At 40.6% G+C, this 19407-nt stretch overlaps 1 protein-coding gene across 11 annotated transcripts in view; it reads left to right on the forward strand.

The window, feature by feature from the left end:
- tns1b (tensin 1b) overlaps positions 1-19407 on the forward strand; it is a 229803-nt gene that overhangs the window by 180459 nt on the left and 29937 nt on the right. For 8 of the 11 annotated variants that reach the window (XM_050048047.1, XM_050048053.1, XM_050048046.1 and 5 more), the window contains 4 exons: positions 367-442; positions 3330-3459; positions 3698-3761; positions 4126-4250. In XM_050048047.1, the coding sequence (XP_049904004.1) occupies positions 367-442; positions 3330-3459; positions 3698-3761; positions 4126-4250 (395 nt within the window). Of the gene's footprint in view, positions 1-366; positions 443-3329; positions 3460-3697; positions 3764-4125; positions 4251-19407 lie in introns of all 11 variants that reach the window. The other 3 variants (XM_050048049.1, XM_050048048.1, XM_050048058.1) reach the window with 1 other exon arrangement.

Raw genomic sequence — 19407 nt, forward strand, 5'->3', positions numbered from 1 at the left:
TTCCTCCCCACTTTCTCTCACATGCTCTCTATTAGCACTCTCCACCCTTTGATCCTGCTCTCCCAGTTAGACAATCATGTCGACACTAATACCCAAAATTAGCCCAGCGCTGCACCGCTGTTATGCTCTGTGATGGCTGCTGTTAACGTAAATAAGGGATTGTTAGTAGATGATGTAGATCATGTGGGTTATAATACCCAGACAAGCAACATCAAAAAGAAAACTGATGCAGTGGGATGATGTTGGACTGTGGTGTGAACATTTTCACAGCTATAATGATGAAGGCAGGCTTGTTATCTAACATGTTTTGCTGTTTTTTTTTTTTTTTTTNTAACATGTTTTGCTGTTTTTTGTTTTTTTTTACAGTAATGTTCAGGGTGACAGCCAGACCAGCATCTGCATCACCATTGAACCGGGTCTTCTTCTGAAAGGAGACATCCTGGTAAGAGCTGGCGAGATCTTTGAGTAATAGAGTCTTAGTTGTTTGGATCATATTTTGTGAATTCTACCATAGACTGTATGATAAAAATAGACAACATAACAGCCTCCCAGAAGTGAAGCCAAAACATCTTGATGGCCCCCTGGTGGCTGGTTGCAGTATAGGTCATAAATCCCACCTCCTCCATGTTAGCGGATGTGACATGGGCCAACTAAAATAATCAAAGTACGCATAAAATCAATTCTTCCAAAAGATGGTTTCAGTAATTTCAGGTAGCTGTTATCACGCTGATGTGTGTACAAGTTTTATTTTTCTGATAAGTTTGGTTATAAGTAGTTATTTGATGCTATAAAAAGGGGTTTTGATGTCATGACTGACAGCTGTGTGTGCCCATTGAGTGCTCGTGATCAATGACAATGCTTGAAATTAGTTGGAGGGCAGGAACATGATACCCTGGAGAACACTACTGCACAAACTCTGGCTCCATATGATGCCACTCGTGCAAGACAGCAGCGGCTGAATCCAGGATATTTTGGCAGCTGCAGAAATGTACAGAGGATGCACACATTTTTATTGTTTATTGGATCCAGTTGGTTTTTCCGATCTGATCTTGGGTGTATATACTGAATGCATGTGCTGCAGCAGTTTATAGTGTCCATTCATAGAAGAAATAGCGCCATAAAAACCAGGGGAAGACAGTTGGACCGAGTCCTATACCTCAGTTTATAGACCCTCATTAGCACACAATATGTTCTCTGGAAAGTATGACGTCAAAGTGGCAATGTACCTCACTGTACTTCCTTTCCAACACTGTCTTGGATACATAGGCTGCTATTTTAACATGACACAATCCCTCAAAAGTAAGTTGGATGGATATTTTTAATTCTTTGTGAGGGATATTTTCATATTTGGGGGATTTTTATGAAATCATTCTTGTTCCATATGCACTTTTAAAATGAAGGAGAGATCTTCATTAAAGTAGCACCTGTGGCTTATTTTGCATGTCTTTCCAGCAGAAGAACTGCACACATCAGCAAAGTCTCTGCTTCTGCTGGCATTCAGGCCATAATGTTATCCATGAGATGTCCTCAGGGCACATAATTTCAACACGGAGAATTTCAAAGGAGCACTTACTGTATGCGCAAGGCTGTTCCGTTCTGGCCCTCACTGCTGAGCTCATATCTCATCCTTTATTTAAGACGGACTAATGGATTCTGCTGAATGCATCATTGGACTGAGCCATGGCTGCCGATGCTCATTATTATTCAGATAACACAGGGAATGTGAGCTGTAGCCTTATGGCCAAATGGGAGAGACATTAGTCAGCATGGAGTGTGCTCCTGCATTTAAAACTGCACTGGTATGTGTTTGTAGAAATGAGTTGGGGATAATATGACTGCCAGAAAATGACTAATTACTGAATGGTTAGATTAAAAAAAGATAATCACAGAGGAAAACCTTCATAAACATTATTCAGATTCTTCAGGTTTTGGCATTTTAAATTCCAAATTCAGTTTCAAGTTAGCAAAAAGTTAGGGACTTTAAATGAATAGCCCAACATTTTGGGAAATGTGCTTATTCACTTTCTTGTCAAGAGTTAAATGAGAAGATAAATACCGCTCATGCATGAGGAAAACAACTCGCTTGCCTGTGTAAATATTAAGCACTTCCTAAGTCCCACCCCTTTTCGCTCTGTGCTGTGTATAGTCCTTGCCATTGGCTTCTTGAAGCTATATTCCTTGACCCCTACTAAAAAGTGAGCTTAAGCCTATTTCCCAAAATGTTGAACTGTTCCTTTAAGATGTTTTATTTACACAAGGGGGAAACGACTTTGGTTAGTTTTAAGCCTGTGCGTGAAAATGAAAATGTGTTAGGGCTTTAAAAGCAACATTGAAGCTTAAAGTTAATGTTTTCCTTATACTTTTTGTTGTCAAGCTTGGCTCTGCAGCATTGTTTTCCTCATGAAACAGACCCCTCAGTGGGAGGTTTGCCATATCCCAGAAGCTGCACTAAGCCACAGGATATTCTACTTTGCCTTCGCCTCCTCCTCAATCCTTTATGTGCTTGTGTGGATCTGGGAACCTTATATGTTTTGAATTTATTTGGCCGCACAAGAAGAAAATAGGTTACTGGAAAGCAAGTCAGTCCCACCTTCTTCAAAATCATATTTCAGTTTTGTTTTTAGCTGCAGTTGATTTCCTGCAATTGTCTTTTTTGTATCATGGTAAATTCCATATAATTTTCTCAGTTTTTTTATTCTTTACAGCCACAGTTTGTGAGCAGCATATTGTTTGGGTTGAGGGATATTCCTCCAGTACCTGTAAATGTGAGGTCCTTGTAAAAAACTAACAGGTCCAGGCTGCCCATCAGGAAACAGCAGGAGGGAAAGAAAGGATTTTCCTGTGTGGGATTTTAGTGTCGCTCTTTAAGCTGTTTGGGTTGGGAGAAACAGTTTGTGGAGAGGCCATACATTATGAGGGGTATATATAAAAAAGTCCCTAAATGCTTTCTCTAGCTCTGAGTCAAAGACTGAGCACTGAATCAAGCTGGCATGTCTCTGGCTTCTGTTTCACAAAGATAATTTCATATTGTGTTCACTTGATATTCTGAGCATATCACCACTAAAGCCATATTCAGCTCAGCTAAAGTTATTCAATTTTGCAGTTTATTTTTGCTGAAAACCTTTTTTTCTTATCAGAATTGACACATTGTATTGAATAGCCACATCATGAAATGCTTATTTATTTGATATCCAGTGTAACAGTGGAGCTTAAAAAGAAATCTGTCCAACTGCTATCCAACACTATTTGAGTTCTGCTGGCACTGTCTGATGAAGTACTGCCACTGTACAGTGTTGTTTGAATTTCCTCTGATGGTTTTCACCCTCCAGCTCAAGTGCTACCACAAGCGCTACCGTAGCCCGTGTCGAGACGTGATATTCCGGGTGCAGTTTCACACCTGCGCTGTCCACGACCTGGGGATTGTCTTTGGGAAAGACGAGCTTGATGAGACATTCAAAGGTAAGACATTTAGGATGAAGTCCTCAGTAAGTCCACAATAACTGTAATTATTATTTGTGTGAAAACATCTGAACCTCTTGCAATATATCTCATAGTCAATACTGTATTCAATGGATGTGTTGCGCTTTAATTTGTTTTCTTCTATCCATTGGCTGCTGTAATGTCCCGGTACAATTGATGAAGTAATAAATTCCTCATTTTGCTGTAACCAAAGACCTTTTCTATTTCCTGTGTGCAGATGACAGGTTTCCAGAATATGGAAAAGTGGAGTTTATTTTCTCCTTCGGACCAGAGAAAATACATGGTAAGAATACATGTGCCCAGTTTAATTGGTGCACTGGAAAATTATCCACACATCATTGTACTTTTGGGCATGTTTGCCTTTAACTGGCAGAATAGAGTAAAGATGCAGACAGGGAATGTGGAGGAAATGACATGCAACAAAAGACCACAGCTGGATTTGAACTAGACTTGCAGTTGGTACATGTCTTAGCCAATAGGCCAATGTAATACTTGCACCTTCATAGTTCTAATTTTCTAAACTCATAATAATTAAAGGAGAACATTAAACAGTCTTTATTCATTTTCACATTTTGAATGTAATCTGAGTATGTTTCTGTTATGATTTAAAGACATTCACATGTTCTGCTCCACCTCTTTGTTTACTGGTCAAGGTGTTGATCAACTGGAAAACGGGCCGAGCGTCTCGGTTGACTATAACACACAAGATCCTCTGATCCGCTGGGACTCCTACGAAAACTTCAATCAGAACTGTGAGGACACCACAGACGGTAAATACAGCTGGATTACAGATTGTATTTTGCATTAAACTCTACAGATTGCATACTTCACAGGGTAAAGCTTAGCACACACACTCACAGAGTTGAGTCCAAACATAAAAACATGTACACACTAAGAGCAGAGTTAGATACAGTTTTAGATGTAGTATCATAGTGGCACATCTTTCACTTGTGATTTATAAAAAAGATGGACTGGATAGTGACATTTTGACTTTGAATTTTCAAGTGATTTCATTGTAGCAGACAAATTACCAATCTCTGAATAAAATCATGGGAGTTTTACTAGAGTTGTGGCACACTCCTGGGACCCCAATCACTTCATCAGCACCAAACAGGAAGCAGCAAACTGGGTAGACAGTAAACATGGAGAGATGCTGGTGGGGGCACAAAACCAAGTCTCAGTTCTCTTGTACTGTGGAAGAGAAGGAGAAAACACTGGAGTTGTTGAGTGAAAGAGTCTGTGTTTAATTCGGCATTTATGTGATCCTCCAGCTAGCAATGAGAAATGAGAAATTTCTACTCTTACTAAATTACCACAGCTAACTGTTGGAGGCTGGTAGTGAGTTAAGGTGACAAGATCCAAAATGTTAATTTGGTACACAAATACAGTTTATCTTTATGGATTATATTGATGCTGAATTGACAAGAATACCTTCAACACACAACACCTTTTATCTTGTGTTTCTAGAGTTATGGGATTTCGTGGACATGTAAGGAATTCTTAATATGTTGTTTTGAGGGGAGTTTGGCGTAATATTTCTCACAGTATTTGACTAAAAACTTACATTGTCTTTAGATGTGATAGACTGTCAGACTTCAGCCTTGTAAAAGTCTTTTAGTGTGTGGTAGGCAATTTAAAATGAATACATACATACATATTTTATACAGTGTCTGTATGTCTATTACACTAAGGAGACAAGTTGTTAATGTTTACAGTCATGGCAATCATTTCCCCACACCTTGTATTTCTAACTTGTTTAATTATCACATCTATCTAACTGCATGTGAGACATTAGGCTTCCACCGGACTGCTTAAACAGTTTAGTTGCTTTTAAGCAAAAACCTCAGTAGGAGTTAATTTGCTGCACAAGCCTTTTTCTTCATCAGCTGCCTGTATCAATGAATGGATTGTGTTTTGAGGTGTATTTTTAGTGACATACTCCTCATGAACTTCTTGGTGAAAGGTCACTCGATCATGTAAACATGTCATGTAAACTGTGCATGTGACTGTGGAAATGCATTTTAATGTGGTTGAGAGACAGCGGGAATTCTACTTTAGTTTCTGTCTTTCTTTTTCACACACACACACACACACACACACACACACACACACACACACACACACATAAGCAGCATGAAACCAAGCTGACCTTTGTAACAAGGCTGTTTTTGTTTTTCTGTGTGACGCAGAGGAAAGATTCTGCCTGCGTCCTAATAGAGTTTAAAGACGTTTTCACACTTTCATGTCTTTAAAACTCCCACGCAACAGGGTCAAAAACAGAAGCCACATTTAAGCTCAAACCAGTATCAGAATATATTCTGAGACAAGACACAGGGTAGCAGTTGTGTTTCAGGTATAAATGCTTAAAAGGACAGTTTGGATCTTTTGAAGTAGGATTGTATGAGGTACGTATTCTTATTCAATGTATTGCCTACAGTAAATGTCAGTCAGCACACCCCGTTTGGAGAAGCAGACTGGAGTACGACATGGAAGCTAAGCGATGTACTGCTGGGGAGGGGAGCATATTCTGGTCACCTAAAAAAATCCTACGTTTAAAAAAAAACAAAGCCAGAGTCCTCTGAGTCTACCCCTGCCTCGATTAGTTTGTTTGTGTTATAGTGTCTATAGTGTAAAGTCTGGTGTTTAAAAGGTTCATTCAGATTCACAAAAGTCATGCAACAACTCAAACTACCTTAGTGATAGTGGCAGCAGTAGACCAGCAGCTCTCATGTTCAGCAAGCTAAAATTACTGTTTTTCTCAGTGGAATCTGGTGGCTTTACCGTGCACAGATAGGGAGCTGAAGACATTAATGGCTTCCCCATAGGAACAGGCTGTCTGACAGAAAGGTTAAGGGGTGAAAATACTCTCAATGTAACGTATACTTAAAGTGATAATGATTTTTTTTAGGTGGCTAAAATACATTTTGCTGCTGCCTTGGTCCACGGCAGTACATTGCTCAGCTTGTGTGTCGGTACTCTTGCCTGCTTCTCCAAACTGGGGGTGTGCCTATATACTTTGGATAAGTACCCCATACAACCCTCATACAAACAATCCAATCTATCCAAGTATTTGAATAAAGAGTATTGTTTAGTTACTTAAATGCACCACAAAGTTGCTCCAACACGACATGGTATCATCATAGGAGAAGAGCTGTATGTAAATCAAAGTGAAATAAAAAGTCTGTTTGTTTTCAATAATCAGCGCATATCAGCATTACGAGGTTTTCATGCTGTCCTAGATGTAAATAGTAAATCATGTTTTGAAAGGAAGGAGAGACACTGGTATCACTGAATTCATTTGTGGTGAAATTATGACCACAGAGAAGCCAAAGGGCCTGTGGGATGTGAGCGCAGTGTGAGACATTCCTGGGTTCAGCCACAGGCATGGACAAGGCCTTCCTGTTGAGGGAGCGGTGGTCACTCTGTGACCAAAGTGCTACTTTCTCCGCCACCCAAAAAAGGAAGCCCTGCTACACCCTCAGTGATAGCAGCAGACCTGTTGTTTTGACTTCCAGAGTACTGTGATTGTTTGGATGGTCCGGCTGTTGTTTTTTTTTTGGCTTTAGTCACTGAAATAACTTTCCTTCTGATATTTATTATTAATGGTTTTTAAAAGAGTAGTGTATAGTGTTTTGGTTATGTGTTACATTATTAGATAGGGGATTGTTATCTGAATTCCTTTAGATATCCCATATTCAAGTGTAAATCATTATTCACTTTTGCAGTAATTACAAAGTCATCAGAATGTTTTCCGCATTCATTTAGCAGTCCATTATATCAACTCATGCAAAGATTAAGTTGTCATCGCCAGTTGTCAGCACCTGCAACAACTGCAAAGTTACTGCAATTAGGAGCATTTTCTCATGAAGTGAAAAGTGGCCAGTGTAATTTACAAAGTGACAGTGACTATTTTTAAGAGGGATGCTTATGGGATATTTAACGTCCTTGATCATCCCCCCTCCCCCCTGAATGTTTTTATTGGTCCCCCAGATAGGCAAAAGTCAGAGGTCACTTGGCTACCCTCTATCACTGCCTATAAAGTGTCTCGGCGGCAGCTTGAAATAGGCCTTGCTAAAATAGAATAGGTGTAAGTCTCCTCTCATTCTGTTTCAGTGGAGGTGAGCGTGTGTGTGTGTGTGTGTGTGTGTGTGCGCACGCATGCTTTTGTATGTGCGTATATCACCAGTCCAGCCTGGTCCAAGCTGCCTGCCTCATCTCGCCCTCTGTCATATGATGGTGATACTGTGATCAAGGCTGACTTTGACTTTAATGGCATCACATACACACACACACACACACACACACACACACACACACAAACACTGTACAAACAAAAACAAAAGTACAGCTTTAGACCTGTGCAGAGATTTAGCTGCTTGAGACATGGAGTTCTCGGTAAGTATCAGAACGTGTCCCATGAGTAGCCTTTTGTGTCCTGACTTCTCTCAGTCTGTGCATCACACTGATACACTCTGCATTTTAAATGGGCTTAGCTTGCAAATAGCATTTAAAGAAACAGTTAAAAATGGCTCAGAGAAACAAGAGAGAAAGGGTTTCCAGGAAACTGGAGTGTTTCCACTGTCATTTGGCTTCACACTTGTTAGTGCTGAAAAGGCACTTAGTGGCTTTTAGGGGCGAGAGGGGAAAGGCAGAGGATGTATATCTTCACAAGTGTTCGTTAGAAACAAAAAGCATTGTTGTTGGGTTTGCAGTTTGCCAGGACTGCTGTTGCTTTTCTGAGGAAGGCGCTAGGCTTCTTACAACAAGGTTTTTGCCCTCTTTGCTTATCAAGGCATTGCATAAAGCTTCAAATTATAGGGCCAATGTTTTGTTGGAATCAAGATTGGGCAAGTGATGTCTATGTGGTTGTTGGCTTCCAAAGATTGATGTTGACTTTTATTGTGTTTATTCCATAAAAACAGCTACGGCTGCTGTGGGTGAGTTTCAGCACAGGGATTTTTGTCATGCCAGCACCTTGCATAAACACAACAAGAAAATATCCAAAACATCACAAAGAATAGATCTTTAAAGAGAGATGTCAAAGAAGTCATCAAACATGGATGCACCTGATCCTTATGCCCTTTTGCTGCTTGGTGGGAAAGACCTCAGCACCATGTTACCCTTTGACTTCACATTTTTCTCATTGTATAGAATTGGAATCCCCAATCTCGAGCCTTCTGCTGTAGTCTCTGCAGTCCATGAATCTGGCCAGACAGTGAATTGCGCTGAATTACAAAAGACACAAGGTGCTGAGTTTTTTGATTGTTTCAGGTGCCTGTGAGAAAATATTGTCTAAGAAGTCCTGTTTGAGTAACACATTTAACAAGTCAGATGGTACATCAGACGCAAAAAACACAACTTAAAATGGTTTATAATAGTAAAACTCAGCAGCCACAATCCTCTAATATCCTCTGACTTTATGATTCAAAGGTGAACTAAAGATTTACTATAAGTCATTCACTTTACAAAGTAATATAGCAGGAATGTAGACTTGTGTTTTATTGGCCAACGCAGTGCTTTTCCAGATGATGTTGCATGGTATTGAGCCATGTTCAACTTTTGATAGAGCCCTCTCTGTTGGTGCTCCTGCTGTGCCAATGTCGCAGCATCAGTGAAATGAATGAGAAGGCTATGGAGTTATTTGTACAGTGTTAAGGCCTTTGCAGACTCGGGTGTGACAAATAAACAGCATTAAAATGCAAAATACTCGACAGCACCAAAACTATTCATACCAACAGTGATACGAAAATGCAGCAGTTGCAAAAGGTCCACCACTATTGTTACGTGATATTCACGGTACAAAAGCTCAGAAATATCTGAAAAAAAAGCGTTGCTTTTTCGCTGCGTAATATTCACATACTGTGTGAAAATACTCATGACAAAAACAGCAGTCCAAAAAATATATTGACGTCCAAATTAATTGCATGAAAAAAATGGCGTATTCACACCTAACACAAGGTGAAGTTTTGTGTCCAGTTAGTCATGTGGATACAACTGCTGAAGTATTTTTAGAGTATTTCACAACTGATCAGCTGTTTGGCTAGATGACCAGTCACATCCAATCATATTCAAGCATGTGAAAGGTGAGGAGATCAAATTTACCAGTATAATCGTCTGCTAAAATTCAGAAATCCTTGCCATAAGTTTCTCTTACTTCAGTCACCTGCATTGTGGATCAGTGTAATAACTCTGCTACATTCCAAGCTACAATGACGCTGATGCCAGCAACCATTAAAGAAACTGTTTGAGGAGCAGATCTAGACAGTCTGACAGTTCTGCATTGCTCTGACAGTGAAGGGTGGATCATACTTTTGTCACTGGATATTGATAGTCATTTGCGAAATAACAGACCCTTGTGCTTTTGTTTACCATTCCAACCCAGTGATTGACTCAGCTTGCCATCCCACATCATTTCTGGAATATTGGGATGAGAGGGGAGAGATGACAGAAAAAAAACAGTGAGACATATATAGAAAAATTATAGAGACTAAAGACAGACAGATTTCACAAGATGGATTGATTAAAAAAATATAAGAAAACAGATTTTTGCACAGTCACAGTTAGATGAATTTCCAAGGCAGCAAATTTTTCAGTGATGATTTTCAGCATTAGAGGTTTCGGAGATTGCATGTAATATATCCATATAATTTATACAAAGCTATATTGGCAGTAAAATGTGTTTTTTTACAGAACCTCCTCATTAAGATGAGGATTTGGCTGAAAAATCACAAAAAATAGCACTTAACCAGTCAGTGTTTTGCCATTTCTAAACCTCAGTTACCCTCTGGCTCTGAACAGTTTCGTCATTTGGTCAAAACCTTGGTCGTTTTAAATCTTTAGTAGTCTTTAACTGCCATTTAATACTACTTACCCCTCTCTTCTAGTTCTGATCCTCCCTTTCTCCTCTGAGGGGTCGGAGGAGTTAAAGGCAGGCTGTGGAGCTCTTTTGTGCACACATTCACAGGAGGAGGCGTGACAGAGAATGTCAGTGTGGGTTTGTGCATGCTGCTGCTCAGCACAGACAGACAGTTTTTAAGGGTTATATGGTAAACTTGTGTGTCCAGCTTTTCTTCGATGTCCCTTCAGCATGAGGCAGCTGTCGCCTTTTTTGAAGCTTTGATAGCTGTCGAAGAGTTCAGCAGCGAACCTGTGTCCAGTCTGCCCTCTGCTCTTTGTAACGCTGGAGAGAAAAGTTGACACAAATATCAGCAGCTGACGTCTTTCACAACATGTGAGTAGGATTCTCAGTACTGTAGAGGCAGTGAATCAGAAACTTGATTTTTGTTTTAACTGGGAATGTATTTAAGTACTTATTGACATTAGGATGTCTATTATCCAAATACATGGCTACATTATGTTTTATATGTTAATCTTTTTGTACTGTTTCAACAACGCTCACATGGAAAGTTATCCTTTGGAGTTTAATCTTTTACAAATGCTTTTATCCAGTACTGATGGATAGTTGGCATATGGCTGTTTGATAGTGGCTGAGAAAGGATTATTCTGATTTATTACAACTTGGCTCTATATCTGTCGGTTTATCATTTTTGTCAGAAATACCAGCATTGTACTGTACTTACCAAATTAATTGCGGAGAGCTGCAAATGTGACTGTATAAAGGGGCAAGAAACATGATTGGTCAGCTGACCTCACAGGTGTAAATTAACCCCCCAGGTTAGCGAAACATATTTGGAAGAAATGCAACCAATGCAAACTTTAAAATGATCACATAAACTCTGTTTTGAACATCCACTTTGCAGACTGATTTCCTGGTTCAACTGTGGTCAACTTCATTGAAGCAATGCAGTAGTGTTCCCAGATCTCAGCAAATAATGACCAAAAACTATGAAAATAAGACCCAAGTTGTAATAAATCTGTATTATCGTTAAAGTGGTTTGAGTTCCATTAAATTAAGTTTTCAGGCACTGCAGACAAAATGAGTCAAGTCTCCTTGATGTCTCTATGTAAGCTTGTTTTCTGATAAGTTACTGTTTATCCAAAGTCCAATAAGCATTTCCGTGTTGAGGAGAGGCAGCCCAGGTGTGTGTGTGTGTGTGTGTGTGTGTGTGTGTGTGTGTGTGTGTGTGTGTGTGTGTGCGTGCGTGTGTGTGTGTGTGTCTTTGTGTTGTTTGGCACTCTCTCTCCAGGAGGTTAATGCTTCCTCTTTGATCCCATACACATTAGTCAGAAGGAGACGTCTGCATTCCCCCACAGCTTTAACTTATCCAACAGAGGGGATGAGTTGACCATCCCTGTCCCGTTGGGCACAGACTATCTGTTGTTACATTCCTCTAGCAACAGAGCAGGGCTCAAATGAGTCAAGTCATATTTAAGTCTGTATTTGTGTTGCCTGCTGAGCTGCAGACAGGGGTGGGGTTGGGGGGGACGAGGTTACATAATCGTGGTGGAGATAGGAGTTGATGCAACAGAATGATATCACCGCTGAGGATGTTTTGTCCCAACGCATGAGTGAGTTTCAAATGGTCCATTGGCCAAGGAGCAGTTAAGAGCCAGGTGAGCAGTAAATTACCACAGACAACAGTGAAATATAGCCATTACTGATTCTAAATGAATGCACTGTTGGCTGTTGACACATTACAGTTGCCAATACTGAATGATCCCTGGTCATGAAGTATTTGACTTCGCCTGGTACTTGAGCTTCTCTCGGCTCAAAATAATAATCTCAATATCAATTTGATGTTCTCCAACTCAAATGTTGCCATGGCTCTCATGTCTTTTCTTACTTTTTAAAAATAGTGCTCAAATGGTGATAATAATCTGATACTTGAATTGATCTCACAGGGAAAGTCTTTGATTGGCCCCAACAGTGTGGAGGTCAGGTGCAGAGTAATTGGAGTTAGCATCTTGCTCATGGGTCCTTCAGCAGGATAAGAGAGGATAGCATGAATACAATCTGCAGATGTTGTTCAGATACTTTAGCAATACGGTTCCAGATGAGTTTTGTCATGATTAAATGAAAATGAGAATAACTTGTACATGTCTTTGTGAATAATTGATTTGAGGCTCTGGACAGCAGCTGTTCACCTCTTATAATATCTGCTGCCTTTAACTTCTTCACATCTGACACTTCTCTGCCAAATGTGACAACCTGACAACCAGTGACACTATGAGCCAACTTCCTCCATAAAAATGTGATCTCATCGAAACATAGAGTTTGTCAGGCCATGGCGTTCCACCAAGAAGATGCAGAGGTGAAACGTCTGGTCCTTTGTGTTGGCAACAGGCTATCATGCTATCAATCCCTCAGTCTAGTCGAGGCTTTGGGCGGATTAGGCTGCTTTGACTCCAAACTTTGCACAACTCTGATTGCATAACAGCCAAGACAGAAAGAAATAAAGGCCTTCTAGGAAAGACTGCATCGGACACAAAGAGTGAACAAGCGGCTTGTGTTGCGGAGTGTCCTCGTTTGGACTGTGGCCGCGGGGGCACAGGGACAGGGGTTTCTGCTAGGCGACAGCCACTCGCTGTTGGGCAAGTCGGAAGTATCTGTGTGCCTCAACTCTCAGACAGAGACTTTTGTCATACACAGATTCTTAAAAGCTGGAATTCACCCAGGAAAATATATGGTATGGTACTAAAGGATGAGTATTGTAAAGATATTTGCAGGACATGGCTAATCCTGGGTGAGAGGGTTATCTGCCATCCATAAGATCAGGGAATAAATGAGTGGTCTGTTACCTCCTAGTGGATACAGCTTTTCTCCAGCTGTTGGCTCCCACTTTTATTTTTCTGGAGCCATCTTTACACAGCTGATCTGGCTAAAATGGGGATGCAGAGCCAGGATGTAATTTATCATCATTACTTTCTCATAAGATCTTTTATTCAGTATTGATGTCTTTGCACTGTAGGAGGGGGACCCTTAGAAATCACTTTATCTCATTAAACAGTTAACTTTCTCTCATGGATGACATGGTATTTAACTAAGACATTTCCAAGTCTGGTCAAATCGATGGTAGTTACCTGCTTCCAGCTGACAGGTTGCTTGATGTAGGAAAGCTTTGCATAGGCACCTGCAACTGGTCCCACTAACTCTGCCCCCTAACCCCCTCCCTTAAGCTGTTAGTCCTTCAAGTGTTTGCACTAAGAAGACACTAGGAATCAAGTAAAAGCAAGGATGGAAAAATAAGACCAAGAGTTGCACTTTCTTTGACAGGCCCTGCTGCTTACAAGTGTGTTATTGGCCTGGGGCATCCTTCTGCATGGGTCGCTCAACCTTCTGAATAGAACCCTCCTGAGCCAAGGGGTGGACGGACACGGAAGATGAACTTTACAAGGCAAAAGGGACTATGTTTTCAGCATGAACTCAAACGCTTTCATTTTGGCTCCATTGGGAATGCTGGCCTCTTCTCCCTTGTTATTATCTTTCTTTTTAAAGAGAGTTCTATTCATGTACCGGCCTTTCCTGGTCTTTGTCATAACAGTTTTCTTCACTATACAAGAAGCACTACTTTAAAAAGCATCGTTATCAGTGGTGTAGTGGAAGGTATACCCAGGTATACAGGGTATACCCACTTCTTTTTCTGGCCATTTACAGTATTACCACCTATCAGCCAAAAAAAAAATATATAGGACAGTATAGTTGGTTTAAGATTCATTCAGCTCCTGATAGCAGTACCTGAGATTTATTCATGTGTTCCTGTCAACACAAAGCCAAGCCCTTGTCACTGCACTAGTGACTCCTACTGGTTGTTCAAGACACCTGCATTGGTAGGGTTGGTATCTGAAGAGATACCAATAACCTCTGCGAGTGTTACACCATCGTAGTCATCTTTTCGGTCCTTGCTGGCAGGTGCGAAGAAATGACTGGTGGCACAATGTGAAGGCCAACGGATTGATAAAGCGGTGCAATGAATTTAAGCACAGGGAAATTGGCCAGTCCAGATTGGGGAGAAATTGTCAGGGAAATTTGAAAAAAAAAAGAGGATTTGGGCCATCATTGCTTGTCCTTGCTTGTCCTTTCTTGTCCATCCTTGTGAGCTGAAGTCATTAAAAGCATCTCTTTTTCAAACTGGTAAAGGCTGTCAAGAAATATTCTGAACAGGTTGGAGCAAAAAGCTACAAAAACACCACCAGACGCCTGATAAATGCCTCAGAGTGGGACAAGTGTTTTTTAACCTTTCTCTCTGTCTGTTTTGCATTTTTATGTGAAGAATAAAAGCAGTCATTTGGGACAATTTTACATCCTATAATCACTATGTTTTTATCACCTGAAAGTACACAAAAGATTTTTGACAGTTTAACTCAGTGTATAGTGTCATATTCATATAGCTCTAATATCAGAACGTATCTGGTCAGGAGCAAGACCAGTTTGTGTCTAAAGCATTTACCACAATGTTGATTGGCACAAGAGCTGACGAGAGTTGCTTTGAGGAGGATCTGCATAAACTATCAAGGCTTCAGGCAAAATGAAGCGAATCCGTCTTTGAGGTCTCTCCAGACCAAAGCTAGCAAGAGTTAGCCGATCAAAGCTTCTCCTCACCTAGAGCGAGATAGCTACAGCCAGCTCATCAGAAGCTCTCCTCATTTGGCCCTCAAGATTTTCCCTACGCAACCCTGCTGCTAACGAACGCTGATGACTTTTCCTGAGACACAGCTCATCCAGAGTGAAACATAATGCTCTGCATGGATGAACTGTCTGGCTGATATATAGCACATGGTGTGTGTGTGTGTGTGTGTGTGTGTGTGTGTGTGTGTGTGTGTGTGTGTGTGTGTGTGTGTGTATCTATGCATTTGTGTTTGTTTTCAGCAGTATTTGTGCTAAATATAGTCCCAACCTCTGAGCGATAATGGCTACAAGTTACTAGTTGATGAAGGTTGCAGTTTGCTGTATGGCACTTTCAGATACGGAGGCCTTGATACACTCGGATATGAGAGATATTGTTTTAGAAATTCCCTTGTGTTCAACTTTAAAGCATTTTATAGAAAATAACAGCCTTAGCCATACCATAAGGGCAGTGTTTGAAGGTGAACAGAATATCAATATCAAACACCATCCTGCCTCTGTTCCAAGCCACCCTCCATTACCTTGGCCTTTGTTTCCCCGGTCCTAGCGAGCTTGCACTCACACATTGATTCCCAGTAATCTTTGATGTATATTTAATGAGCTGCAGGGCAAATGTTCATTAAGCTAGAATGAGTTCCTGTACTTACTTTTGACTAAGCGCTTTGGGGCTATTGATGTTGGCAATAACTAAACTGTATTTAAATATACCATATATCCTGGTGTGCTTCTCGGCTAATGTGCTGAGAATACCCATCCAGATGTCAATGTCTTGTGTTAGCATCCTTAGCATCCTTAGCATCTAGCATCGTCTGACAGATTTTTAATTTGCAGTAACATAAATGCTTCAAAGTGATTAATTTTGTATGGTAGTCACCAACTTTTTTCACAATCGGTAAGCCACTTACAGTACAGGGCAGCTATTTCATTGCTTTATTTGATCAGGTCTCTGCTGACTCTTTTAGTTCATCTTCTCTGATCTTCATTAGTCAAATGAATCCACATCAAAAGATGTAATAACATCTTGTGTAGATCATTTACAAGGCCACAGTATTACTTTAATAGCTGTCCTTGAGCCCTCTCATACAGTACAGGCATGCTTTGTTGCCAAATCAATAGTTCAGCCATTAACTTTAACCAAATACGGCACCAGGTTATACTTACATACTGTTGGACTGTCACATACAGCTACTGAAGCTTTTTACTCTCTCAGGCTTTTTAAATGTAAATACACTTAAGAGTTTTATTCTTGTCAGGCTATTAGCGCTTGCAGCAGTTGGAGCCCAAGGGGATGTTCTCAGAAAATGTTTCATCATTGCTTTCCATTAATGTCACACTTGTGGCCAGCAGACACGAACCCTCAACTGTTGTGGAATGCCCACACATTCTCACACACATACACATGAGCAGGGTGGCACATGGTGTGTTTGTCCATGTAAGTTAGAGGGGAAACATGCTATATCCGCTGTAAAGGGGATCTACTGCCACAGGGGTCAGAGCTCAAAGTTTGGAGATCAAAAGGTCACACAGTTGCACCATCTGGCCCACAGGATCTCAAAATATCTGGCAAGCACCTTCCACCTACAGCTTCATATTTTGTAGAGTTCAGTGTTGCTCTATGGTGTTGTGCATCTGCAATATATATATATATATTTTTTTTTTTACCTGTGACTGTCCAGACTTGCACATGTGTGGGAGAAGAACAGTTTGAATGCCCTCATACTGCATTTTACGATCATGATATGCTTTTGTTTTAACTTGATGCTGCTTTTTAAAGCATTCTTTGATAAATCAAAGCATTTCTAATGCAGAGGATGTTGTGACACACCAATTGGTTGTTCCAGACTGGTCACACATGGTTCGCTCTCCCCTGCTGTTGTATAATTAGTTAGGGCAATGGGGTCGGGATTGCAGACATTCTCCTCTGACTAATGTGCTTGGGATCACAGAGCAAGTATTTCCCTCCTGGGGTGTATGTAAAAACACACTGACGTGGACACACACAGTGTACAATATCACACATACATATGCCCTTTCTTATCACATGAAGGAACACCGTCAAAGGTTATTTGTAGAGGCTTACGTGTGTTCATTTCAACCAAACGAAAACAGCAGCAGACATAGCACCACACACAGAAGCAGTCTCAACATAAATAGTCTGCTTGGCATAAAAAGTGACGGATTAGATTTCCTGTAGTACAAATGGGGTCCTGTGGATTGCTCATCAGTCACGTCGTCTCTGAAGTGAAGACATGAGCTAGTTAAAGAAGGCCGGCTGAATCTGGCTTTCATTTGATGTGAGAGTTGGACCATAGGACCACAGCTGGCCTCATTGCATTCATTACCAACATCATCATCATCACTGAAAGAATAGAGTGAGAGGCCAGGAGAAGGATGTGGGGGTAGAAAGAGAGAGTAAGAGAAGAAAGAGTTTAAAGAGAGAAAAGAAGAGAGTTGGTGTGACCATCTGAGAGTCAAATGAGGAAAAACTATCACAGTAATCAAAAATCATGTCACTGCCATCGGATCTGCTTGAAATAAGGGTGGACATAGGAAAAAAACGTCTTGTGGAGGCCAGAGTCACATGTTTATTGTTATCAGCCTGAATGACGAATGTGGAATTGTTTTGGATTGTGGCTGCAACAGTAAAGTGACTGTCCTGCATGCTAATGTGTACAGATGACTAGGTGATATGAACAGAAGACTGGAGAGCTTTCAAACTGTGGGAAAAAGGTTGTGTTTTGTGTATTTATTAGCACAAGTTACTCTATGTTGCATTTGTAAACCATTCTTGCATCCCAGTGAATAACTGCTGTAAATCATCTACATCTGACTATCCTTTTTAGTTTTAACCAGTAGGACATTGAATGCCTCTTTTATTATTCATCATATTTAGGGATGTCAACAGTCAGCCATCATTAATCAGTTAACTGCAGAGGATTTTTTTGAACGGTTACGCATGTTGCATGCTACTCTTCAGTTTACTGCACTGCGCACTGCCTGAGTCTGGTGGGAGCAAGGTAGCGGTACAGCATATTCGTCGATTCGTGGACTCATTTGAATATCAGGATTTGATATATTTGGTCCGATAACATTTCGAAAGTCTAGAAGAGTTGCAAGATTAAATCTTTTTATCCCCGTTCAAGTTAGTGGGCCTTTAATGGGCCTGCTCTATGGGTCCAATAATGTGGAAGCAGTGCAGATCAACTGTGTAATTTCATACTGCGGACATGGAGCTTTTTTTGACTTAATGGCAAGCAACTTTCATAGAAATGACTGGTGTCCTGCCTTCAATGCTGTATACATCAGTGGTCCTGACCCAACAGCGTTGCTGTGGGAACATTGTGCCCACCCTCTTGTCTTCCTATAGGTCGCCTCAGTGAATAAATGGCTCAGTTTTGAGCAAACCCACTCAATCATTGTTAACTATGTTATCACTGTTGCTCTGTGAGCATCATTAGCAGTGTCAACACAGCTATTGGTGCAAATGGAGTTGAAAATTAGAAAGGGTCTTTGCAGCTCAAAATGCCAGGATGGCACTATTAATGGTAATTGCTGATTTAGCGGCGCTGCTAACTAGCTCCCACCCGATCTCAGGTGGTGTGCAGTGCAGAGTAACCAAGGCTTGCTAACCAGTGGAAACTGGAGGGTGGGCACCATGTTTCCATATGTTAACACAGCAAAGCCAATAGATAATAAAATGAAAGGCAATACATTTAACATTACATCACAAAACATTCAAATTTCACCACCTCTAATGGACAGCACTTTGAAATGCAGCGCTAAAGCTCATTGACTCAATGTAGCACTGGACTAAAGGGAAAGGCCTCTTGTATTTCACATTTTTTGCTTTTTTTCCTTAAAAATTAAATGGTTAGTTACCTGTCAATGGGTGGCAGGCTACTGAAAGCAAATATAACTGAAACTGACATAATCAGATCAGATCAACAGCCGCTCAATGTATTCATCTTTCTGTTTTTTACCCACTAAGCTTTTCTGTTTTCTCCATCAGCCTGAAGCAGGGTGGAGTTTTCTCCCTGCTTCCTAGCTTGGAGAGAGCTCATTAAATGACTGTTGTTGGACGAAGTAACTCTTTCCATTACATGAGTGTTTTCAACACCAGTGGGCTAAAGGAGGGGCATCTCTCCTATGTGTGCATGGAAAGGGCTTATTTCTACAAATGTTGGTGTATGCCTTATGTTTTTTAACACAATTTTTTCAGGTATATCTCAAACAAGTCATATACAGTTTAATTTGTAGACAATTATTGGAATATAGCCTAAACCTTTTATTTGCACAACAGGGGCAAGTAACAAACTGTACATCTAGGAAGTAGGTGTGTGAGAGAGCCCAACTTAAAGGGACTGATGTCATTCTATCAAACTCTAGATGCTGGATTTCAATAG

This window comes from Epinephelus moara, chromosome 7 (assembly GCF_006386435.1).
Source record: "Epinephelus moara isolate mb chromosome 7, YSFRI_EMoa_1.0, whole genome shotgun sequence".
NCBI classification, from domain to species: domain Eukaryota; kingdom Metazoa; phylum Chordata; class Actinopteri; order Perciformes; family Serranidae; genus Epinephelus; species Epinephelus moara.